Genomic DNA, 27,176 nt, shown 5'->3' with positions numbered 1-27,176 from the left:
ATGAGCAGAAATGCACAACACTTACATTTGTTTTTCAATATATTGAGGCTTAATTTCTTGTGCATTATGGTCCAACATGTTTTATTTCAACACATGCATTTAACATAGGTATTTAAGTTCCCTACAGATCGTCACATATTTCAATTGAAATCCCTTTATTTCAGAAAATGTGGTTACAACGTCCTTTTCCGCACAAAGTGTAAAGAGAATAGAAAGCTTCAGTGTATGTTTACTGCAGATAAAAGCTCGTTGAACATTTGCCTTTACTGAGTTTGATATTTACCATAATCTCAAATACGTTTAAATCACGAACCACGTATAGTTTTTATAGTTTGTGAAAGGGCTCACGTGAAAAAAAGCTTTCTTCTAATTTAGAAAATATTATTAAGGAACGATGTTTTAATTTTCTAAGTTGAAGCTCCTGAACTATTTCGTCTGTTACACAGTATTAAGCTTTTCATTCACCGTTTGCGATCTGTAGAATAAATCCTAGGAATATTATTTTACTTGGACACATTAGAATTGTTAAATTTTTTCCCACAGTTTGCTTTATTTATTTCGGCGCTTACCTTTTTGTGAACTTTCAATGACGATGCCGGTTAATATCTAAATCTATTCTGTCAATTTGGTTTGACTGATTTGATTGGTTTTGCAATGAAGGTTTGTCTGCAAATTCAGACAACTTGACCGAGTAACCACATACAGTCTATATAGTGTTCATCGTTAAATACAATTTTTGTCCTGCTGATAACTTTAAAAAAATATGTTTGTGTATTAAATCTTGTGAACTAACAGCTAACGAAATATGTTTATATTTGCGCCTCTTCCCTTGTTAATGGGTCAGTTATACAAGTCGGTTAAAAGTTTTTTCGTTTTTCGACAATCATTATACACAAATATTTTGAAGTAAAGCATTACCAAAGTCCACTATGTCAGCGTCGTAAGAATCGCTTCTGTTTTAATTTTTGTTTTTTGAACGCGGTTCTGATTAAGATGTTCTCTGGTGAAATATAACAGACTCACATTTCGTTACTTTCGTTACAGTTTTGAGAATATTGTTCCAAACATTTTGGCTTATAGACCGGTGTTTTGTCACCTGTTTACTTTTACTGTTATTTTGTACAATTGCATAGCATTTCAAAATAACTAAAAGCGTTCTGGACTAAATGCCGAACTTATTATTTGTAATATGAGATGTATGACAGCAGCTTTAAAAGTTTGGCCACATCCAAGGTAGTTCATTCTACAGTTTAACGGGGATATATTTATGATCCGTAGTGGGCATTATAAATATGCAGACATACATGAACTTTATACTTAAGAGCCTTGTAATGATTCGAAATATAAATTAAATATATAAGAAAAGGTTTTTGCAAAATTAACATTTCTCGAATACAATATGATTTGATTAACTATAAGTTTATAAATCTACTTTATTTTGTTTGTCATGCAAGTATTTTGAACAAGATCTTTAACAGATATATTGCGGCTTGCATTAAAGTGCGCTATCCCTTGCAGTGCGCTAAATATCGTCATGCGATAAATCTTGCGGAGAGCATGGTCGTGAGCTATACTTGGCGATGAAAAACGCGTGATTTGTAGTGTTAGCGATAAAAAACGCGTGATGTGTAGTGTTAGCGTTGAAAAACAACGCGTGATTTGTAGTGTTTGCGGTGAAAAACGCGTGATTTGTAGTGTAATCGGTCAAAAACGCGTGATTTGTAGTGTTAGATGTGAAAAACGCGTGATTTGTAGTGTAATCGGTAAAAAACGCGTGATTTGTAGTGTTAGCGTCCGCTAACAAACCTTCGGGTTTATACATTTATAACAGTTGACACACTTCACTCATATCATTTTCACACAACAAGTTCGTGTACATAAATGTATAGTTATGAAAAATGTATGCATTATGTTTATAAATCCATACACAACATTTTGAATAAATGATAATTTATAATCAAACATGACGAGGATATTGTGAAAATAACATATCATATTGAACACGCCCATAATTTAACACAGTTAACTGCTAACCATGGAAGTAAAGTAAGTTTCACGACTGTCTTGACTTTTATCCAAATCAAAAGAGGACTTTTGTAAAATGGTCATTTGTCAAATACCGTGTTCTATTATTTAGGAATTTTCATAACACATAATTATGATCAGAATATAAGTATTGACTATTTATAAGAAATGTGTTAAAATGCGTTTAATATTGGAAATAATGGTTCCTAAACAATTACACTGCACTGTTCGCATCGGACATTAGTTCGTACCTTGCGGTGAAAACAGCTTGCGTTATAACATGCAGCTAAATATCTTTCACTATAACTTTTGGTAAAATGCATATATGTGTGTTTGCATATATATCTGCAGTGTTCAATCCAGCTTTTCACCAAAGGGGGCCCTTTGGGCCCACAGACTTTGTTGGAGGGGCCCTTGATCAAAGTTGGGGGTCATTAGCAGACAAATCAAAAATACATGTATAAAACTGACATGAAACACATGATATGGTGTTACTGATTACCTTGAAATGAACATTTCTACACTTGCTCCCCCGACACTGAGAAAGTGATTTGCTACTGAAAGCCCTCCTATCTTTTTCCCCCCTCCATGCTCCCACAGCCCTCTCATAGTCAAACTCAGCAACACTAGCCTTGTTTATGGCTATTCTCATTAATGTATTCAGTCTATCTGCCGACAGCCTGTTCCTATCAGAGGTTTTGATGTCGTTTTGAGTTGAAAAACCTCTCTCACAGTCTGTCTGCTGTTTGTAGAGGAACAATGAGGGCCAACTCAGCCAGTTTCAACATATTTTGGAACAAAGTTCTTGTGGTGGGTGTGGAGTATTTTCCAAAGAGTGTAGATATTGTCTGTGGAATACTTCTGCTGAATCACCAGGTGCTTCAGTATCTCCCACTTCATTTTCACCTCTGCCTCATCAACATAGGGGACACACTGAGACCCCTGTTGACCATATTTCCCGCACAAAATCTGAATTTCTTCCTTGCCGTGAGCTAGTAGTTTGCCGTGATGGTCCAGTGTTGACGTTCGGAAATTTGAACACCCCGAGACAAATGGGTTTATTTTCCCGGTGGATACACACAAAGTGCATTTCATTTGGTTTTCTTTTTTATCGTAAAATACCCACGATTTAAAGCGCTCGTTCGTAAGCCATATCCGCTGAAAACCTCTCTTTTTATCACTATCAGTTGAAGTTTCCGGTGCAGTTTTCAATTCGTTTGAGGGTTGAGGACTATTATCATTGTTAGGCGGGGGCTCTACTTGGGTCTTCGGCTTTTTGGTCGCCGCTGTCGGCGCAAAATACTCCGAAATTCTCTTCATTTTCTTGTTTATTGACGCGGAAACACGTGATGCGAGTACCGGATGTAAATTATACATAGTAACTGACGGGTTATCGATCGATTAGGTTAAGCGCAATACACACTAGCAGTTTACTACACCTACGTCGGGAAGCAGTCTGCAAGGTACTCGCTAAATAGGCGGAAATGAACAAAATAAGCAGAAACAAAGAATTTGACGGAGTTGGATTTTCGGCCGCGAGTGCGCCCGGCGGGCCCTGAAACGTCTCAGATTTGCGCCCGAGCCGAGTCAAACCAACCACGGGCGCAAGGGCGCACCTCTAGATTGAACACTGTATCTGTAATAATCATATAGCTGTGTGGTTCTACAAATCATCATCTTCGTAAATATGACGGTATTACGAAAATAAAAGTATCATTTTTATGAAAGATTTTGTACACATAATCGCACATACGCAGTACATTTGTCTTGACAGTCTAAGTCTTTTAGCATCGTTCATGTTACGACTTGCTCATAAGTAAAAGTCAACACTTTCAATAAGGTTTCGTGCGTGAATACGTTATAATAAGGGTTTTCCCCAGACCCATAATCTGGTTAGTATTGCGATATCACTTAATTGCCTCTAAAGCCTTTAATCTGCCGAGAATAATGTGGCAAACATATATGTTTAAGCCAATAACCTTCGAAACTCGTTAAATATCCTTCCCTGCGTTGCTTGCTTAATTCAAAATACTTGAATGCCAACGTTCATTGATCACACTACCTGGTGTGTCGATATCCGGTTTTCCGATTCTTACTATTACTCTTACTGCGAACATGATGCTTTGAAAATATACTTTAAATTAAATTTTGTTGAAAAAGTATATGCGTCCAATAATAACTCCAAGTTAAGTTCCTTTTTGCAACCAAGGGGTATCATACAGATCAAAGTTTTCACAAATAGAAATCAGGGCAATACTTACTTTTTCGCAAAAAATGGTCAGCTATTGACATTACCAGAACATATTTTGCTCAAGGCAACAATACCATTAATAAAATATCTAACAACATGTTCATCCTTAAGTCAACATTTATGTCATGCTTTAAAATGATATATTGAATATTAATAATGATTTGCAACTGCCTAATGCATGCTAAATATTACTATTATTACAACATACAATTTTAATGAAAGGGTCTTTTACACATTGTACCAACTGTGATTATAATAAATCATACCGTTACAAGTTAACTATAAATCTGTGTTTTTATGACAAAGCTTTAATTGTGTTAGCTTAACAAAAATTTTAAAGCGTTATTAACATTTCTGTAGAATGAACGCATACATACTGTGGTGAATTGTCATTATAACAACATATTTGAACACATTAATAGTATGATTAATATATTGAAATTTTTATATTTCGATTGCTGCTCAACTTTATTTTATGAATGGTTATAAGAAATAGATTTACGAGTGGTGTGCGGTGGAGCGTTAATTTATTCTTGAATGCATTTTTATTGGCGCATTCTGTATACGTCTCATTAAATTCGAAACTTGAATATTAACAACAATACACAGTATGACTGATTTTCGTTCATGTCATAAAGAGTTATGAATATAATTATAACCTTATTTTTGATAATCCTTCATTTTTTTTATTAATTCCTTCATTAATCCTTCATTTGTTTTTAAACTTTAAGTGTTCTTTATAAATTTCATAAAATATCGTAAATTGGCAGATTTGTCAGTTTTTTTTTTCTCTATGGGTCTTTAAGGATCTTCAAAATATTTCGTTCTACTAGACTCTGCGCTTTTCGTGTGAAGAATTGTATGCTATTTCAAAAAATATTGAAAGTGGACGTTTTTCAAAAGACTAAGAGTGTCGCATAAGTGGACGAGTCACAGACTATTCTACCATGATTTAGCCTCGACAAGTTTAGCCCTAATGATTGAAACACAATATATAACGTTTCAATATCAGACGCACACTCATACTATAGACCGTTCTATAATCGATAAATTGACCGCCGCCATATTGTCAGTCACGTGACTGTCCGCCATTGCACTGCTGCTAACTACTGCGAGTCTGTGATTCCGAAGACCACCAACCAACAAAAAAACACAGCCTTTCTTCAAATGTCAGGAGAATATCTTGGTATGTAGTTGCTTGTGATTGCTCAAGGGTTGTGAATCTACCTGTAGATTGTATTTACTGAACTCAACTGTATTGTAAATCGGTTCTATTTTTGGTGCAATTCGCATAACAATGAAAATTGCTTGCAAATGGCCGGCGTCAAAATGATCGTTTGCAGTTCGTTATCTTAATCTTTGGGAAATCGAAAGTCATACGGTTTGTAAAATTCATGCAGTCTGATTTAAACAATTATGAACTACATTATATGAATGTATTACCCGATTTAGAGTTTCAATTTAAATTATAGAAATTAGTTATCAATAACATTAAGTTTACTGTCAATCTGAAAACAACAGACGAATAGCCACAGTACATGTACTGCTGTACGTATGAAAACAGTACTGTAATTAATTATTTATACGCTTAGCCTATATTCTATTTGCTGGATGGAAGTAAATTGTAATGACAGTGTACAAATAGCACTTTTCAATGTTGTCAATATCTTGGCAACTTACATGTAGCTGTTGTTTAAAATTGTGTTAGGCTTGAACCCACCACCACATGGAAATAAATATATGGTGTTCACCCTTTGTGTATCCTGTCCGCAGTTTCTAACCAAGACAATTAAATATTGTTATCACAATCCTTATTTCAAACAAAGGTGCCTGACATTTTTCAATTTATGTCTTTCAGATTTACCTCCACCTGACAGAGGCAGTTGGAGAAAGAATGACACCAAAAACTGGCCTAAGTTAGCGTATGAAGACCTTGTGGACTATCTGATTTTGTCAAAAGCATACGATGGGAAAATGATGAAATCCTTCAGAGCCTTGTATGGTTATAATTATGTCCAGAATGGCTGGATGGGTGACATTTACTCATGCACATCTAATGGCGTATACTTTTTGAAGTCAACAATATCGCCAAGTCAACCTGGGATTGGAAGAAATGACTATGATGCATGGGTGGCTGTGTCATCTGACTCTACAGTCTTGACGGGTCACTGTACTTGTCCAGCTGGAAAGGGAAGAACATGCAGCCATATATCTGCAATTATATATGCTGTAACAACTGCGTGGACCCATGGCGTTGGAGGTAAAACATGCACTGATGAACAGGTTGCTTGGGGAAAAGGAGCATCAAAAGTGTTATGCCATGACAAACTCTCAGATATTGAGTTCAAAAAGCCCGGTGCATTTGATACACCTACATTGGATAAGCCATCAAAATGTGACTTGCCGTTACCTCCTTTTAGACAGTTGGTTGACCACAGTGATCTACAAAAACATGTTGAATCGTCATCTTCAAAAACAATCTGGGACTGTAAGCAAACACTGCTGTACAAAGTTCTCCATGCACCAGAGAGAACTGCAGGAATGAACAGAACTGAAGTTAATGAGACCAGTCATGGCAACCATAATGTTGACAGTACTAAGCCAGTGTCGGGATCTTTGTCGTGTCCGCAGTGCGATGTCACATTTCAAAAGTATGTGAGCTTAGACAATGAAAAAGTCAAATCAATTCAACAGAAGACAGAAGCACAAAACTCAGACATGTGGATAGACAGTAGAAAGTTTAGGATTACTTCAAGTCGTGTCCATGCTCTACCCAAAACAGGCCGTGCTGATCCCAATAAATTTGTTGTGGGTCAGTTATATAACAGGTTCAAGGGATCCGTAGCTACTAGACATGGGCAAAAGTTTGAACCGGTGGCACGCCAATGGTTTGAAAAAACTTCTGTACAAACTGTTAATCGATGTGGACTTGTAATTTGTCAACAAGAACCTTACATTGCAGCAAGCCCGGACGGATTGATTGACAGTGACACGATTGTGGAAATCAAATGCCCAACAAAACCTCTTTATGATTTAGTCATGTCTTGAAAGTATGATGTGGTGCTTAAGGAGGAAAAGCCATACTTGGACCCCAAAGTGAAAAATGGATATTACACCCAAGTTCAGGTAGCAATGTACTGCACAAAGGCTTCCCTGTGTAAGTTTATTGTGTGGACAAATGAATATCAAATTGTTACAGACGTGCCGTTTGATGAAGAATTCGTCATGCTTTTACTACCGCGAATCAGGAAATTTTACTTCGAGCATTTGCTCGTGCGTTTGTCTGAAGAATTAAGGTCCAACCGATTGCAGTTATCCTCTGAGTACAAGGAACTTTGTAAATGAGCGCCATATTCAAGCTAAAAAATGTGTAACAAAAGTAGTGTTGAAAGACTTGTTGTTTCTAGAAAAAGAAGACACTGAAAACTGTATATTTATCATACTTTGAAGTGTTCATGGACTTTATTTGACTGATGGCATGCAGATAACATGAATACACAATAATATCAAATCTGAAAATTAACATTATATTTTATTGTTGTATATATAATACCTCATTAATGAAAGACACAGTCATCAATATAATAGTAATAGTATCAATATGAGATGCGTTCTGAGAAAATGGGGCTTAATGCATGTGGGTAAAGTGTCATCCCAGATTAGCCTGTGCAGTCCACACAGGCTAATCAGGGACAACACTGACCGTTTTTATGGTATTTTTTGTTGAAAGGAAGTCTCTTCTACACGCAAATCCAGTGAAGGTGGTCACTGATTAGACTGTGCGGACTGCACAGGCTTATTTGGAACAACACTTTAGGCACATGCATTAAGCCCTGTTTTCTCAGAACACAACTCATATGTTAGAAAATATTTACATTTAAATAAAAGCTTACACTTTATTGCATGTGTTTTTTTAATGTTGAAATGAGTGCACAATGAAGCCTTTAAACCAGTATTGTTAAGACTTAAGAGAATACGCGTTAAAGGGCACTGGTTTATGGCTAGTACATCTAACAATACAAGACAATCATGCTTGCTCACAATCATCTGGTTGTCTTATTAAAGAGTCGTGCATGTTGCACAGGCAAGCTACAACCCTAAAAACTTTGTCAAGGTTGTGTGACTTTAATGATTTAATTTGCAATGTTGTGTTTAGAAGTCTGTAGGATTTCATCCTCATTATCGCTCGCTCAACATGTATTCTAACAGAAGCTATCCTCCTGGAATCGATTGTCTCTTGCTCTGATAGCTGTGACCTTCCTTTCATGAAAGCTGGTATATTGAGTTTCACGCGCCTTGCACAGAGCTCTTCCCCAATGGTAAAGCCTCTATCTGCCATAACTTCGTCACCAGGCAGAAGATAATTTAAAAAACCACTGGACTTAGTAATGAAATTGTCACTGGCTCTGCCACCATATAATGGGGAAATGAACATTATGAATCCATTAGGTGCGATAGCAACCAAAAACTTTGCTGTGTTGTGGGACTTGTAAGTGCTCCACGTCTGCGCACGAGCCTTCAAGGAAAACGGTCTCGGAATAAAAATCTCAGAACAATCTATAATGCAAGTCGTGCGCGGGTATGTCTCATCAAAAGATCCTGGGAGGGTCCTTCTAATGGTTTCACGTGGTAACCAGCATACACAGTCACTCAAATTATCTGCCATTATAGTCATCCACGACTTAAACATTTTACTTGCTAGTGGAGTTGACACTCCAAACCTTCTTGCAATGTCCTTAAACGACAAACCAAGACGTAGACGAATGAGAACTGCAAGAATTTGATCGCCAACATTCAGTTTGTATTGCAACTTATTTGCAAATGGAGTCAAAGCACTAACAAGGGAAAGTAACACACTCAAAGTCAGACCTGTATAAAATCTGGCATCACTGTCATTTGATATTGTACCAACATTAAATTCCGTTGTTGTGTGTTGTGTTCCTGTTGATCGCGTTGACTTCAGGTATGAGTAGGCATGGTCCAAAACTACCAAATCTTGAGTTTGCGTACTTGTTTCAACAAATCGTTTCTTGCACAGCTCTGGTTGTGAATGGCAACACACATACACAACAGAACATTTCTCAGCAGTTGAAGACTCTGTGGTACTTTGATTAGCAGCAGCGCAAACTTCTGTTTCGGGTGCTAGCTCATCGATGTCATTCAAAATAGCTTCATCCACAATGTTTTCTTTGAATTCGTGCACCAATGGTTTTCGTTTGAGTGGTGTCCCTGCCCGGGTTCTCGGTGTGAATGGCATGTAACCCATGTTAACAACTGGAACTGGAATCTGCTTTGTTGGTCTTCCATCGAGGAAATGCAATGAGCATACCTGAAAAACAATTATGAATAATAGTGATAATAATTGTAAAAATTAAAAATAAAACAAAAAGGGTAAAAAAAAATAAGGAAAACATAAACTATGTTTATTAGACAAAAAGACAATGACAAAATGCTTGGACATTTTAACTTATAAAGCCTAAAACTATATATTTATATATATATATATATATATATATATATATATATATATATATATATATATATATATATATATATATGTGTGTGTGTGTGTGTGTATTGTTGTATTTTAAAAATGTAGATGTTAATGGAACATATGGTCTTAATTAAAGACCATTTGGGTGAAACAATGAAAAGAATATAATTACTGAAACTAATCAAACATACAGGGTTTTGTTAAGGATGAAGGTTGTTTCTTTTTAAATTGTAGTATATTGCAAATGTGTTGTATGATGTTTAAAGAGGGTCGTGATTTTTGAAATCCATAATAACCTTTAATTTATCAATTAAGGCCTACATGGAGAACTGCTGGGGATTATGTTGATACAAAGTTGATTTTAATCGGGGGAGGGCTATCTCTTATCTGAAGGCATACAATCCCTGCCATAATCAATATGAGATATCTCCACATGATAACACACAAATAGCCATAAACTACATGTCAGATATGTATGGATTAATACACAACACTGGTCACTGGTGTCTATTTGAGATACATGTATTCTTTGGTTTGTTGTTAATTATAACAATGATATACATATGATTTTAATTGCCGTATCAATTTTCTGTAAACAGTAATTTGTTTTGGTTAAATCATTATAAGAAAGTTCACATACTTCTGTTTTTGAAGTTTGAACATAATATTCTAATTAAAAAAACAACATACCAATGATACGGATGATGGTTTGAAGTCCTTTCTATTGATTGATTTGATCCAGGCCATTCTCATATCTTCATCCTTTGGAATGCAATGAAATCTAAACGGCTTTAAACATGGACAGTCTTTGTGTTGCATTTTATGTTCTTCGCAGACAGCATTAGTCCATTGATAGAGTGTCTTTTGGTTGTTGTTACAACCCACAACAACGCATTGTTTTCCATTACTTCGTTCGAACGGCATTTTCACAGATTCCACAACACTCACACACAATAAATAAACACTCGTGAAGAAATACGTACATTAATTTACATGATTTTAAAACACTATTTCAAACGCCAAATAAATTTCTCAATTCTTCTGGATCTTGGATATTTTGGCCGCCACGTAAGTTTACAACACCTTCATTGCTAATTTGTTACACTTTTAGATGCAAACAGAAAGTTCAGAGAAAAATATAATTTTCTTTAACGGACGATTCCTACGTGATAATTGGCGATAATTATGCCGACTTTGATTTCAAACTGAACGGCTTTTAATTAAAAAAAACTGAAACATCAATTACTCATGGAAAAAAATTGTGACTAACGAACAATTCATATGCGATAATTTGCGATAATTTTGCCGACTTTGATTATTAAATAAACGGCTTTTAAGTAGACTAATAAAAAAAGTACAAGCCAGAACAAGAACAAGAATAAAACGTTTATTTCACCAAAGTATACAAAATATAAAAATACGGGCGATATAATAAAGCACAAATATTTAGTAAATGATAAAACTATCGGAAATATTAACAAATGGGAAAAAACAAATATGATTTTTTGATGCGGCATTTTGGGGAAAGCCTTATCGGTAAACGGCCTTTCTGGTTGTTCAGCAGTAGTGTAATGGCGGACGCGGAGAGTATTCAGGGGAGATAATTGGGTAATGACTGATTTATAGAACGGTCTATTGCAAACGTCACTTAAAAACGATTTTCAAGGAATTACAATAGGCCATAGTGGAAAGACTTGTATACTGAAGACTATGGATAATAATGTCGCTGCTCATATGTGATGCCGAATTCAGTTGCTTAAGCACATTTAAAATGGCATTGGTCATTTTTTATGTTTGTAATTATAATTTGTAAATGATTGAACTATCCCATATGCCGTGTAAATACAACCACAGCACCCGATTTTATAAACAGTTAAACCGGCGATTAACCACATACCGGCGGTTAAAAGTCGGTAACTTGTTGGTAACTTGTCGGTAAGCGTTTGTATAAAATTTGGTTAGTTATACCGATCGGTTAAAACCCAATTAAAACATACCCTGCAACCCTAGCTGGGTATGTACAAGTAACTGCTAGGTAATTTAGACAAAATGGCCGACATAATAGACGCTGACCATCGAAGACCTAGACAATGTGGACATGTTAACAGACAATTGACAGATTTCGACGACGACGAACTACGGAGACGGTACAGATTTTCGACTGCAAGCATCGACACACTGGAAGACATGATAGGACATAGACTACAACGACGTACCAGACGCAACCAACCATTGACACCGCGGCAACAGATGATAGCCCTTAGGTTTTACGCATCGGGGAACTTCCTTCAATTGATCAGGCTTCCTGAAAAGTCCCAAAAAGTGCCTGTCAACCAGACAGGCTGATGGAAAAGTAAGCCTGTCCGGACAAAAATTCACCTGACCGAACTGTCAGTTTATAACTGAATAAATTAGTAAAGTTTAAGTTGTATTTATTGCAATGTGCAGCTTGTGTATAAATTGCACTTGATAAAGTAAAACAAAACACTTGCGTGTTTTAGTGATTACAGTGTATGATGGAAATCAGCTTTAAATTGTAGCCAGACTCAAAGGAAAATATATATTTGTATAGGGATCGGATGCATGTAATAGGCTATTTTAAAAGATTAATTCGCAATATTGAGGGTTGAAAAAGTCTGGGGACAAGAAGGCCTTACACCAAAATGCTTAATTTTCGAAGACCTTCTGGGGAAACTTTACGATTGAAAAGAATCGCGTTTAACTCGCAGATTGAAACAAGTTTCTGCTCGTGTGCATTCTTGGTTCCGAAGTTAACTGTGATGTTTCCATAATCCTGTTTAAAAGTTTACAGATTCGCTTCATATTGATTGTTTTGATATGGCACAGTAATATGTCGAAAAAATGAAATTGACGTTTTCGAAAAAACAAAAACAAAGGGAGAGCACTCTTAAGAACTAGTGACGCGTTTGTGTTCTTAATGATAAAACTGCTCGACATTCACGAAAAGAGTGATTCTAATGGGGTGTTTTCGTTCTTTTGGCAAGTATCAGACTTTTCGGTATTTAGTCATAATTTCTTTGGCCTGTCACAACATTCTATACATAGATGGTGACGTCACTACGTTATTGTCATTTTTAATCATCATTTATTTAAAAGCCGTGTCCGGCTACCTAATCTTATCGTCACAGTGCTTAACTTTTCATGATTCTGAATTTCCCATTAATAGCTAAACAAAAATACATGTTATTTCCTGCTTTATGTGTACTTAATGCTCTAAAAGCTACTATTTTGCTATCCCTGCATAAACATGGTTTGTCATCCTTATTTGATAGAAATAACAGGATAGACGTAGACATTTGTATTGTAGTTGTTGTCATGGTTTTCAATTAAAATGCAGATTTTCAACGAGGTGTCCTTATCGGAGACTCGGGTTACCCGAGCAGACCTTTCCTTATGACACCATACGCAAATCCAGGTGATTTTATTGTAAATAAAACATACTGGTACTGTTGTACTGCTAATTATGCGAATGATACATGTTTTGTAAGATATAGTATTGTTTTACGCAAGTAATTCTCTAAGAAAAGCGTTTATGACGTATCGAAACTATTGAAATTATATGTCAATGTCTAAGGGGTTTATTTAGTGAATATACGTGTATAAGTTTCAATAATTATAAATCATAATATGTCAATTGAATTTTTAAAATGAATTTGTAACAAATGCAAACAATTGTGCTAATTTACACGGAGGCAAGGAAGCTTGAGAAAATTTCAATCGGTCCCACATGGGTACTCGAAACCTCATTGAAAGAGTGTTCGGTATGTGGAAGCGGAAAATTCACATACTTCACTCAGAGGTAAGTATATCTTGAATCAAGTAAACAGTTGTTTGTATAAAGCATTTCCTAGTCATTTATGAAATATCGGTACATAAATGCGCTCTATAAATCAAATTATATTTACTGTTTTAGCACACAAAATAATGAAACATGTTAAACGTTAGTTGTATAATTAGAATTCAACTGTGAATCTCTCAACACATTAACAATAATATGCATTTAGGACATGTCAACTAACAGCATTATCGTTGCATGTAAGCATATTTGTATTTATTTAATGAGCAGATCAGAATGTAGCCCGAGAAATGTTCGAGGGTCATTGTTGTGTGTGCCATGTTGCACAACCTATCTCTTATGTGGAAGGAGCCAGATGTCCCCGAAGCCGTTCTCGACGAGCAGCCACATATCACACGCACATACTTTATATGAGGTAAGTAGTTATGAGTTAGAACAAACATAAAAACAATCAGATTGTATGTATTTAAAAAGTGTACAACATATTAACATTGGCAAATTTAACCAAAAAAACAACAAACAAAAAACACGTCTTAGTCCCCCAAGCATCTAAGCCATCTTCTGCAGCATTGCAGAGAAACATAAAAACAATCAGATTGTATGTATTTAAATAGTGTACAACATATTAACATTGGCAAATTTAACAAAAAAAAAACACGTCTTAGTCCCCCAATTATCTAAGCCATCTTCTGCAGCATTGCCTCTGCCAGACGAGAACACTTGGTCCAACAGTCAACTTGTGCCTCTTGCACCTCTATGCATTTGCGGTAGTACCGCACCTGTAGTTCTTTTAAAGTTGTTGGTCTGCAATAATATATCTATGTTGTACATTGTGGTTTTGATATTATTTAGTTACAACGACCAACGGATACATAATCCGCACACAATACCGTATTTTGGGTTACAAGGTCAAAGGTCAATTCCACTGTGAAAATTCTGAAAAACTTTCATTAATTCAAAAATGCACCAGCAGCCGAGTGTTGGCACCCGTTATGCGGTGCTCTTGTTATTCATCATTTCTGCACCCATAGATTTCTTCGGAATCAATTCAGAAGTCAGTAATACAGTATAGATACATAATCAAACGTATGATTCTGGATAGTTTTAAATTACGTCCTATAAATATAATACCAATTATTAATAACGAATGAAGTCTATAAACGAAATATACGTTTCTTTTGATTTGTTTTCAGGTCGAAACTTCTTCCGCTCAGGTTCAGGTGCTGGAACGTCGTCTTCTGACCCATAACCTGCATTGCAGTTTTCTGGAGCTGGAGCTTCGTCTGAAATTGTTTTGCAGATAATAAATAGGTGGCTTTATATGTAATGACTGTTGTGTGTTGCTCATGCCGTTAAAAGAAGTTTACATGACATCATACTCTTGGGATGTTCATTTTATTAATTAACTTGAAACACAGTTATCAATTTTAACACTGAATCATTACTTGTTAATTACAAAAATATTTCCATTTATGTTTGCTTATAAATATGACGATTATAATGATGCATATCTACCTGCAATCTTCACAACGGGAGTTTGTGGCAAACCTGTAAATTGTAAATATAAACAAATAGTTAAAGCTTAATTAGTCATTGTAAGGTTTTGTTACGTTATAACAGTAATTGTTGTCGTTGTAGTTGAAGATTGTCAAGTATAAGTAATAACATTAGTGGTAAAAATAGTGGTAGTAGTAGAAGTTGTAGTTGTTGTAGTAGTTGTATATGAAGTAGTAGTAGAAGTAGTAGTAATAGTAGTAGTAGTAGTAGTAGTAGTAGTAGTAGTAGTAGTAGTAGTAGTAGTAGTAGTAGTAGTAGTAGTAGTAGTAGTAGTAGTAGTAGCAGTAGCAGTAAAAGAAGTAATATAAGTAGTTGGAGTAGTCGTAACATAAATAATAGCAGTAGAGGAATAGGCAACAGCAGGTGTAATATACATCAATATATATTTGTATTATTATCATAAATAGTGCTTGCATTTAATATTGCGTTAATGAACAGACAAATGAACATACATGTGTTGTTGTTGTTTTTATGCTGTTTCACATTACACAATAGCAATAGCAATACCTCCTTTATGGACAGCAGTAACTGTTGTACTCGGAGTACCTGTAAGAAACGAGTGTTTATTAAATATTTGTGAAATAAATACATTAATTTCCCTGCGACGTACCCCAACCAGTTTTCTACACTTTTGGATTAGTCCATAACATATTGTGTAGGTGTTATTTTAAATTCTGAATTTAAGTATGTCTATATCAAAAAGACAACTACATCCCTTTAAAACTTTCGTATTATCTTTTGATCATATTAAATGAAGACTTGTAAATAAGTATCGCTAAGCTCATTCGAACGCTCTATGAATAAACGTCTGTTTATATATTTTTGCTTATCCGTAATCACCCGTGTAATATTATGAGACGTTCCAATGCTGATATTGTGCGACTTCACTTCAATTGTAATGTGTGTACTGTCAGTGAAATGTGTCTACGGGCGGTTTACAATTCATCAAATTATACACTCACGGATTTAAAAGTGCATCTTATATATGGTAAAGTGCATATTATACAGATTAAGAGTACATGTATTCGGCATAAAGTGGATTTAAAAAAAACTTTCACGTGGACAGTAGAGTGATAAAAACTAAACAGCAATCGACAGTTCAAAATGTATTCCGGATGTGAGGTACGAATCAGGAAATACGAAATAAATGAAATTGCAAACGGATATTATGAATAGAAAAATAAACCTTCCCACAAAATGATCTGCACATGGCTGTCTTCTACTGCAACTGAAGTTGAAGTTGGAGCTGCAAGGACATTAACCCATTGTGTTCATCCTATCAAAGCTACTGTGAGTGTAGAAAATGTGTAAATGTAGTTTTTCAAAATAACAAACATGTAATGCAGTATATGCACAACTGCGAAAGAATATATCTATTGGCAGAATAATAGATGTCATAATATCATAAAAGAAGCTAAATAAAGTCTTGTATTATCACAAAATGGGATCAAACATGTACAATTTAGTTAAGGAAACCAAAGTAAATGAAAACTTTTCTGTAAACACTATGATAATGTGGTATTGTGGGATACATATCGAGAAAGACAGTCACACTTGTGCCAAACAAAAAAACTTATAATTACAAACAAAGAAAGGGAATATACGGAAACAACAACATACCATTTTAAATATCATAGACAATATAAACACAGTGTGCGAAATTCGCACTAGCCCGAAGGGTTTTGGCTAGTGAAAATCCATTCGGGCTGTAACATTGCGCACACAAAACGCACATTTGGGGCATTGTTGGATTTATATAATGATCAAAATGTGTACCACAGTTCATACAATCTTAAATAGGCAGCCATCTGGAACAACAAATCAATAGCCTTGGGATAAAATAACCGGACATGAATATTCGCTTACCTTATGTGTCAATCTTCGGTAATTTCCGTATGTATTCGTTAGGTGTCCAATGCATACGTCATATTTATGTTGCAGACACGTGACTTTACATGACCAATCAGAATTGTACATGTAACAATTATCAATACTTTCGTCGTTTATATTTATAGTAATAAGACAGTCTTACTTGAACGGCCGAACATACAAGTCGCATTTTTTGCTGGCTTTCGCGGTATGGGCCCGTTGCGGGCTTCGCATGTATCTTGTATTTGACACACATTTTGGAAACGTTGTGTTGTGTTAATAAGCAGAAATAAAACGCATAGAAATCAGAAATGGACTTTGTCTACGTTTATGTATGTGTTATGGTACAGGGCTAGTGGGGATTAACAAAATTATATAGTCGGGCTAGTAAGAAATTTTACTTTTTATATATGTGTATAAGAATTTGGGCTATTACTTTAAAATCTGAATTTCGCACACTGTAAACATTAAAAAGCTATTTTTTAACAGAAATGCAGCTCTCACAATTTGAAGCCCCAGGTATTCAACTAAAGGAGGCTAGGCCAGACATCATGTCCCCTGGCTTGTTACAGACATTCCTGGAAGAGGTGGACCACCCCCTGTCTGAGTCAAGCTTTTTTTTCATCGGTGAACTCACGTTTGGCTTTTCCACCTTTAGTAAACATTTATTTATATAAATTGTCATATTTCGTAATTTCATTATTTAATATGTATGTTATGTTTATTTATATCAGTTATTCAAGGGATACTGCAGCAACAGGACACGTTTAAATTATCTTGCATCTATTTTAACAAAATTAATATTAAATTAATAATTTCATTATATTCTGTACAACATGACCATTTTTTGACTGTATACAGTTCATTATCAATTATTCTAATAAATATATTGTTTTTTAATATGTTTTTTGGTGTTTTACAATTTTATCCACACACATTTAATTAATCCATAAATATTAGAATAATCAAAAAATTATATCCATTAATGCATCGATAATCGTAAATAAAAATATTAAAAATAGTAAAAGTTTTTGTCAAAACAATCAGTGGTGGAAAGGAAGAGGATAAATATTGCTTCAAGAGGTTCCTGGTTCGAGCAACAGATAGGGCGCAGTGTTTCAGTTGTCCGTTTTCCTTGTTATCATAAATATTTGAAAATATTCAAAATATTAAATAGTTGTTAGTTAATCCATTTAATGACATTAGTTAATCATCTGTTAACAAGTCCCTTTAAGTTGCATTTTTTATTAGTATTTTAAGTAGGTTGATTGGATAATGAACAATGTTGTTAAATTTCATATTGACTAACAATACTAGTTGCATATGTAGTTACATTTCATACCATGTTCGTCCACCTCTATTTAATTTGATCAATCGTTTGCGGCCCATTGCCCACCGCATTAACACGGTTCTTTATCTCCGCTCACACTTTATCCTGAATTGCCTTGGTGTTAGGATTACTTCCACCGCTGGCATGTTTAGCGGTGAGTCGCTTGAAATGAGTTTCCATGCACGCTTGCAAGACTTCATTCTCTCGATAAAAAAACTGCCTCGACCGCTTAATTTTACCGATACTTTCGCTACAGTCAGTGTCAGCCATTTTGTTTGTTTACGAAATCGCCGTCTGACACATCGCGCAGAAAATACGTCATTAGAAAATGCATAATGGGATTGTTTTCGGTAACTTAAACCAGCGGTTAAAGTCCACATTTTTCGGTTTTTATCTTTGTGTTTATACAATCAACTTACCTTGACGGTTACTAAACCTGAATAACTGCTAGCTTACCAAGGTTTAAAAGTTACCGAGCGGTAACTTTAACCAGCGTTTATACAATCGGGTGCAGATTGGTCGAATGGTATCAATAAATGATACTCTTAGAGCAAGCCTCTGCCGCCAGTAGGGTTATAATGTCTCAAGATACGCTGTTGAGATTGCTGTCTAGTTAATAATACGTGTAACCGTGTATGTTTCAATAATAGAGGTTTCTTTCTCGAAACATATTACAACATCTTTTAAATGAACATGAAAAAGTAAATTGACACAAATATTTGTTACAATTTACTGAATAACGTACAAAAATTGCGCATAAACATAAACTTCTTCTCTCGAAATGGCAACTGCTTGTTTTGGAGTTCCTTAAATGCATACCTAATTGAACACCATGTTTATGCTACCGGATATTCAAGCAAGAGGTTATATCGTGTATGTGATTCAAAGAGACGACCGTTTATCATGATGAGTATCTTCGTAATTCCGTCCGTACGCGATGTTTATTAACCAGCTGATAAAAAGTATCTACTTCGACGATAGGCAACTATGTCACGCCCTAGCCAATTGGCAGTTACATTATGACATATATAGTATCTACTTCGCAGATTGGCAACTATTTCACGCCCTAGCCAATTGGAAATTATATAATGACATATATTCGTACAAGCGGTGACTCTGAAGTTGAATTAAATAATGACATCTTTAACGGAATGCATATTGTGTTTCTTGTTACGAAGATTGTTATGCACGATTGAATTGGTCCATAATAAAATCCTATGTCAGTTGTCCCAACGGTACATACAATCTATAAATAAACGTTTATTGGTAGATCTTTGAGTAGTATTAAGACTTGTCTTTTAACTTTTTCTGGACGCTTTACCTTTGTTTCAAAACATTGCATTTTATGAACGTCTTATTATTATTGTTAATGTAACCAGTGATTTTTTTTTCTTTTTTTTTACAGCCTGTTCCTTTTGGATTGGGAAAATTAGCGCGATAAACCATGAAATTGGGAAAAATAGCGCGATAAACCATGAAATTGGGAAACATTATAAATATGATTATAAGAACAGAATTAAAATTATTAAAGTATGTTTGACAGCATTTTTATATTATAAAGTACTAATTTAATGTGTTCTTACAATGACGACAATGTTAAGTTAATATCCTTCCACATTCATATTGAACTTGAAATAATCAATATAGATTCTTAAATATACCATTTAATCATAACCTCTTTAACAGTAAGAATTTAATTCAGTATTCTTTTAAATTAAATATCATATGGTGAAAACATTAACACATATTTATAAAAAAACGCTTTAGTGGTCTTGCTATGTTAATGATGTATTATATGGAGTTAAAACAATTTATTTCATTTCTTTACCTTTCAACATCTTGCACTTCAATGCTATTTCAGTAAACTGTAAAGCGTGACAAACATAATAAAGCAGAATATGCATATGAATCTGATTTTACACAGATCCACTAACATATAAATCATATCATGTTTGTCTCTTTCCATTTTCGAACAATACTCATCTTAAATGCATTAACTTTGTGTGTAACGGTAGACTAACTCCAATTTCTCAACACTGATTTCCGTGATGCACATTAACTGTGAAGATTTGTAATAAATATTTGTTGTTTTTATCTCAAACGTTATATTTTGCGTTAATTGACACACGCATTAAATTATTCCGTAATAACCATATGATATCCGTTGTTAATTTGAATGTTATTTATCATTTTCGCCGCGCATCGCGAATTTCTCGTCTGCTTGCCGCCATCTTGGGTGTGTGTAAAAACAGGCGTTTACAATCGGGATACATCGACTATCGTCGGTATCCTCCGCAATATAGAGAGAGATGTGGATAGCAACGTAAAATCGTATTCGGCTAAATTCGCGAAAAATACGTAAGTCAGTTGTTGTTCGGCGACGACTCAGCAACTCGATCGGCACTCGTTTGAAATTATTGCTTAATTACATTGTAATCTTATTGGCTTTATTGGGAAAATTTTGTCTTTTTTTGGGAAATTTTAATCAAATTTTTGGGAAAAAACGTCATTTTTTGCAATTGGGAAGCAGCCGAATATCGGCTGTAATTTCTGGCAAAAAAATCACTGGTAACAGAATTAAGCCCAGATGTTGTTCTAATTAAATTATTATCTAAGCTACTCTGGGCACACTCACCCTGTTGGTGCCATAATAAGATTCACCAACAGTGTTGTATGGCACCTTTAACATTTTGTCTTTTGTAAGAAAACACAACAGACACAACGTTTGTGTGACTTATGTAAGAATCAGGTCTAAGATGTCAATATTATGCACGCACGTACTAAAAGATACATACACGTTTACAAGAACCCTTTTTACTTAAATGGCACTGTATTTTTTTACAAATAAAAAACTCTTGTACTCAAATGATAATGTAAAATCTTATAAGACAAAACATATTATTATCTTAAATTGCATTAAATTTTATGGAACCGAAAAAGGAACGAGTAATGCTGCTTTTGGGCATGTACACATGTGTCAAAAAGTTCATAGTTGAAGAATATCATTTTCTTTAATTGTATCATAAAAACTTAATTTATTTGTATTGCGTGTTGTGTACTTTTACGTTTAATTTTTGACCTCTTAATGCTGGCGGTGCAACTGTGACGTCTTTATTTAAATAAAGTAAAATACTCTCGGTTAAATTAAAATTATTTTATTCGTATTTCTAATTAAGCACGGCACATTTACGAACTCTAGTTCAATTTGTCACGTCGTTCATGTTGCTCTGCATATCACACCAATAATTAATATCATTTATCCTGCCTTAGTTGCAAACATTGACCAAATAAAGCAGGGTCGGATAAACTAGTTGATATCCGGCAGTACATCACGTGACCGTGATCTAACCGTAAGTATGTATTCATACGCGCCGATTAACATGTTCTAATATTTGACCTTTGAAATTTATTGGGACGCATCATGAAAGTTATCGTAATATTATATATCATCATTTTTATCTTCTTAAAAATATTACCGAACCAGACTTCCGTATTTATCATGTTCATTTACTTGATTACGCAATTTATGACGTATCTAGTGTGACGTCATTTCTCTGACAAAACATACTATCTAGTTTCTCTCAGGATTTTAGGGACAACAATTTTGACGTGGTGGTTTTAACAGTATTTTTTAATATTTTAAAGCATCGAACGAATCATAAACGATTTTCGGAGTGTGTGTTTGTCATTCATAAGTGTTAACTTCGATAGGGATAAAATAATTCGCTACGACAGGATTACGGTTTCGTTAATCGGATTTTGGGTCAGAATGGTTAGCATTCGATACAAACGCTATCAAAAAAGAGTGTGGTTTAAAATACATTCCGATAATAGAGATGGAAAAACAGAAAATGGATTCCGACAAAGGGATGGAAGAACAGACAATGAATGTGTATATCGTTGTACATTTATTGTTATAAGCAATGGATTAAAGTTGTCATTAAGGTAATTAAAATTTAGTTTTTGTTTTGCTGATGCATTTTGATTTCATTTTTTTACCAAGAAAAATATCACATTCTCGATTCGTTTTTTATTTCTTCTCTTAATAGTTTCGATAGGAAAGTATTAAAAGGAACAGTTTAATGTGGAACTATTTTTAGCGTTACACAATCGGTAGTTATTCGGTCGTCAGGAATGTAGGAGGCCCGACAAGAATAATTATATTGTTATGTAAATTAATCATTTGTCTTTGATAAAATGTGTCAACGGCATAAAGCAGGATAAATCGAATACATGGTTGGTGCCGAGATGGAGAAAGTTTATCCGGTGAGGCTTAGAAAAAGAAAATAGGGCGAGCTTATACACATATCAGTAGACAACTCAAAGAAACAAAGCGCTGTGCGATTATCTATTACCATTAGCATAATCACGAACACATCTGTGTGTGTGTTTAAATTAATTGTATTAAATGTTTTCTTTATTTTTATACTTAACATAGTTGAAAAATAATCCAAAGGAATTAAATCATAAATGATTTTAAACAAGTTTGATTTACAGGTTAAAATAAAACACAAACATATATCAATCGTTGTCTACAAGATGAAAATTGCTCATTCAGCAAGAACCTTACGAAAGAAACACGTGTGCGAATACAGCAAAACATACAAGACTTTCAAACCAGGTCAATGATCAACTTAATCAAATTCTGAATCTAGTACAACCAACAATACCACAGAAAGAACGTTCTTCTTTTGGTCAAAGTTCTAGAACACTCTATAAACCGGAGATGTTGGACACGACCTGATATATTCACAATCAATCGAAACCTCAATCTCTTCCCATAAACATTGGAACAATATTTAAAAAGCGCCCTTGGCTACCTGTGTTAAAGTCAATTTTTGTTAAGTTATAATCTTATTTTTATTTGAAACAATTAAAATAATATTTAATTCTTAAACCGTACACATTTGTTTCCACTTGTTTTATTTAAATAACAACATCAATTTATCGTTACTATAGTAAATACATTGACTCAGTTTAAATGCAATTGTTATAATAAAATCTTGTTAATTTTACAAGATTGTTTGATATGTAGATAGTTATGTTTAATGTGTTATTATAACGATTGTTAATGTATATGTATCAAATATTAAAAAAGATCATATAGTATAATAAATTACAAATGTTACAAATATAGTGCATTCATGATCATTTTAATATTCTTTATGATTGTTTGGATTATTACAGTATATTTTGTTACAAGATATAGTATTTTAAACGGCGCATGCCTTTTTAAATTTAATTGTATATTTAGTTTTCAAACATATTACTGAAAGCGTGTTCTGTTATTGAGTCAGAGAAATTAAAGTGGACTTCCCTACACTGTCTAAAATATTCCCGTCTCTCATAGCAAAAATTTTGTATGTAGAGCTCAAAGCATGAAATAAACCGAATATATATCGATAACCTTTCGCAAAATATACCGGAGATAATATAATTATTTTAAGGAAGCAAATCCATACGCCTTACATGTTCGCGACCTGCACAAAAGTTGAGAAGTATGGCTGTATCAACGGATGCAGCATACAAAACAATCCGAAAACAGTTGTTTTATCATTCAATCTGCTTGAAGATCTCAGCCAGTTAAACTAATAAGGACACTTCGGTGTTAGAAAACAAGGCACTTCGGAATAATGAAGAGATATCAACCTAGATAACGATTATATGTCACAGCATAATTTTGTCTTTGTGTATTGAATTTATAACGAGTAACTTGGTTTCTGTGTGTTTTAACAAGATGGAAGCTAGCCTAAGCGCTTTGCCTGACGTGACGTCACAATGTTTTTTTCGCGCGTGATGTTTACCATATTGAATATTTAAACACAAAATACTCGAAAACTAGATATTTAAGAAACATTTCAACGAATGTTATTAATGTGACAGGATAAATAGAATAATAGGATGGTGTCGTAGATGGAGAATGGTTATCCTGCTCGTCGGAGGATCTTATCGGGTTCGCCTTCTCTATATATTTTCGGAAATGTCAATCCGCTATGCAATTAGGCCGATAACGAGTGTTCAATTTTCGTTTTAAGAGTGCTCTGGAATCTTCACAATTAAGTTATACACACACACACACACGCACGCACGCACGCACGCACGCACAAATCAAATCAAATTTTATTTTAAGTCGGTACATGTGTAACAAAGAAACATTAGCTATGAATAGCTATTAACCGACATTTACAATAGCAATAAATAACATGCATATTTAAAACAAACATCAGCATTAAATGATACATAATCAATCCTATAGACTTTTAAGACATGAGGTATTTAAAACAAATATATTCATGCAGAGGCAAAATTTAAATAACTGGCAGACTACACACATCACAAATAGAATTGGCAGAAATAATACATTAAATTAAAATTTGTGTTGAAGTTGCTGATCTTGACCTAGGTCTAAAAACTGCAATAAAACAAAATAAATAAGAAACTGAATAGGAAAATAAGCACAAAAGTGCGACAAATAAGACAATTCTAAAAAACATATATCCCCCAAATCAGATTTGGAAAGAACTGATCAGCAACTTCCTCACAAGTGCATAACACAAATTAGAATATATTTCATAGTTAAGACATAAAAAGCAGCAAATACATGCACACAAATTAGGCAAAAACAAAAGTACTCACGCTCTTAGGGTTATAGAGACTGGAAAGGGATGATAACTACACATACAAACAAAGCAAACAGAAGAAAACAAGGGAAATGCAAGCAAAAATAAATAAAAGCAGTACAAATAAAACTAAATGCAAACAAAACTACAACTAAATTTAGTAAATAAATAAGGCTATGAAGCTGCGGAACAGCAAGAACAAGCGCAACTCTCTCCACTCCATGCGCTGACCAGACTTCGGAAGCAATTGTAGTTCGATTGGTCTCTGAAGTTTTGCGGTAGAGAATTCCAAAGCCTGGCCGCGCTGAAGCGGAAAGAGCTGATGCCGTATCTTGTGGTCCTTACCTTAGGTATAACAGCAGTATTGGAGTACCTGAAAGAATATGAAGTCTGTTTAACAGTTAACAGGTCATGTAAGTATGAAGGTGTGTCTCTATGTATTATTTTTAAAGATTCTAAAGCTATAGATCTTAAGCGACGTTCATTCAACGATGGTAATTTAGATTTGGATAATAGTTCACAATAGGTAGAAGTATAATCCGAGTAGATGAAACGAAGTGCACGCTCTCGTATTTTGTCAATTTTTTGAGTGTTGACGCACGCACACACACACACACACACACACACACACACACACACACACACACACACACACACACACACACACACACACACACACACACACACACACACACACACACACACACACACACACACACACACACACACACACACACACACACACACACACCACACACACACACACACACACACACACACACACACACACACACACACACACACACACACACACACACACACACCACACACACACACACACACACACACACACACACACCACACACACACACACACATCACACACACACACACACACACACACACACACACACACACACACACACACACACACACACACACACACACACACACACACACACCACACACACACACACACACACACACCACACACACACACACACACACACACACACACACACCACACACACACACACACACACACACACACACACACACACACACACACACACACACCACACACACACACACACACACACACACCACACACACACACACACACACACACACACACACACCCACACACACCACACACACACACACACACACACACACACACACACACACACACACACATTTTACATTGGTTATAATGGTTTTCTTAACATTTTCGATATAATTTAAAGATATTCTCCTGTTAACTAGTGGTAGACGTAATATGTATTACTTTCAGTAGTTTCGAAACTATTTAAAACCGTAAGGCTTTAATTCCCAAATTTGCAAGTAATCATTTACAAGAAGAAAAACAATAATCCCGTCATGTACTTCATGGGCTCGGGCTTAACACCTGGAATAAGCATATTTTACGCCTGATGTTTTTTTTCCAATTAACATATATGCCTCATTCAAAAACTCTATCAGTACAGTTAAAGCAATATTTATGGTAAGAATTGCTGATTTTCAATGTTTTTCTGTATAATTTGTCAAGCTTCGAGACGCCATCGCTGTCGTTTCCATAAATGGTTTCCATCCATTAAAGCAGGATGTATATGTATTTTATGCTAATCAACGTTCTTCATTAACGAGGAAATTCAGGGTCAAAATAACAGATGTAATGTTCTCGTTTTGGAAGTTATAACCCTTTTGATTTGTGTATTTGTATATTGCTATAGTGCGTACACTCAGTATCAAAATGTCTATTAAGCAGTAAATATTTCAAGTAGGTATTTTTTTCATTTCGAAATTTGGTAAATTGAATATTTACTTATTGAAGGATACTGTAAATATCCTGTATACAGTATTCTTAAAGGATGTTATTTTTATTACTTCATTGATATTATGAAGTAAAAAATTACAAAATAATCACATTAATATTGTGAAGACTAATCTTTGAAAAATAACTAACATATAAACAACAAGTGAAAAGTCAATTAAATATGCATATGCAAACATACACCTATTCGATACCATAGTGCATTTCTGAATCGATCGAACATCTAATACTCACAATTGATGGATGTAAGTAGATATATTCTGTGAATGGTAACATATAAAGTGGTTTTGAAATTCCACAATGTCTCGATCTGTATGGGAGTTTATTTGAATACAAAAATTGTATTGTAATGAATTGCACACATACACTCTGTTATATAC

At 34.7% G+C, this 27,176-nt stretch overlaps 2 protein-coding genes across 3 annotated transcripts; one reads left to right on the top strand and one right to left on the bottom strand.

Annotated features, from left to right (window-relative positions):
- The first annotated feature begins 5,323 nt into the window (after window positions 1-5,323).
- On the top strand, window positions 5,324-8,114 carry LOC127842153 (uncharacterized). 2 transcript variants are annotated; one of them, XM_052371500.1, is made up of 2 exons: window positions 5,324-5,462; window positions 6,135-8,114. In XM_052371500.1, exons 1-2 carry the CDS (start codon window positions 5,444-5,446, stop codon window positions 7,322-7,324), a joined length of 1,209 nt encoding a protein of 402 aa, XP_052227460.1. In that variant the 5' UTR covers window positions 5,324-5,443; the 3' UTR covers window positions 7,325-8,114. The 2 variants fall into 2 exon arrangements, with proteins under 2 accessions (XP_052227460.1, XP_052227461.1); XM_052371501.1 differs by lacking the exon at window positions 5,324-5,462 and adding an exon at window positions 5,574-5,657.
- A 189-nt stretch (window positions 8,115-8,303) lies between these two features.
- On the bottom strand, window positions 8,304-9,542 carry LOC127840648 (uncharacterized). Its single transcript, XM_052369060.1, has one exon. The coding sequence runs from the start codon at window positions 9,540-9,542 to the stop codon at window positions 8,304-8,306; it is 1,239 nt and encodes a 412-aa protein (XP_052225020.1).
- Between the last annotated feature and the right edge of the window lie 17,634 nt (window positions 9,543-27,176).

Source organism: Dreissena polymorpha, chromosome 8 (genome assembly GCF_020536995.1).
Source record: "Dreissena polymorpha isolate Duluth1 chromosome 8, UMN_Dpol_1.0, whole genome shotgun sequence".
NCBI lineage: Eukaryota > Metazoa > Mollusca > Bivalvia > Myida > Dreissenidae > Dreissena > Dreissena polymorpha.
Note: the sequence above shows the minus strand (reverse complement) of the source record. Positions and strands in the feature narration are given on the sequence as shown.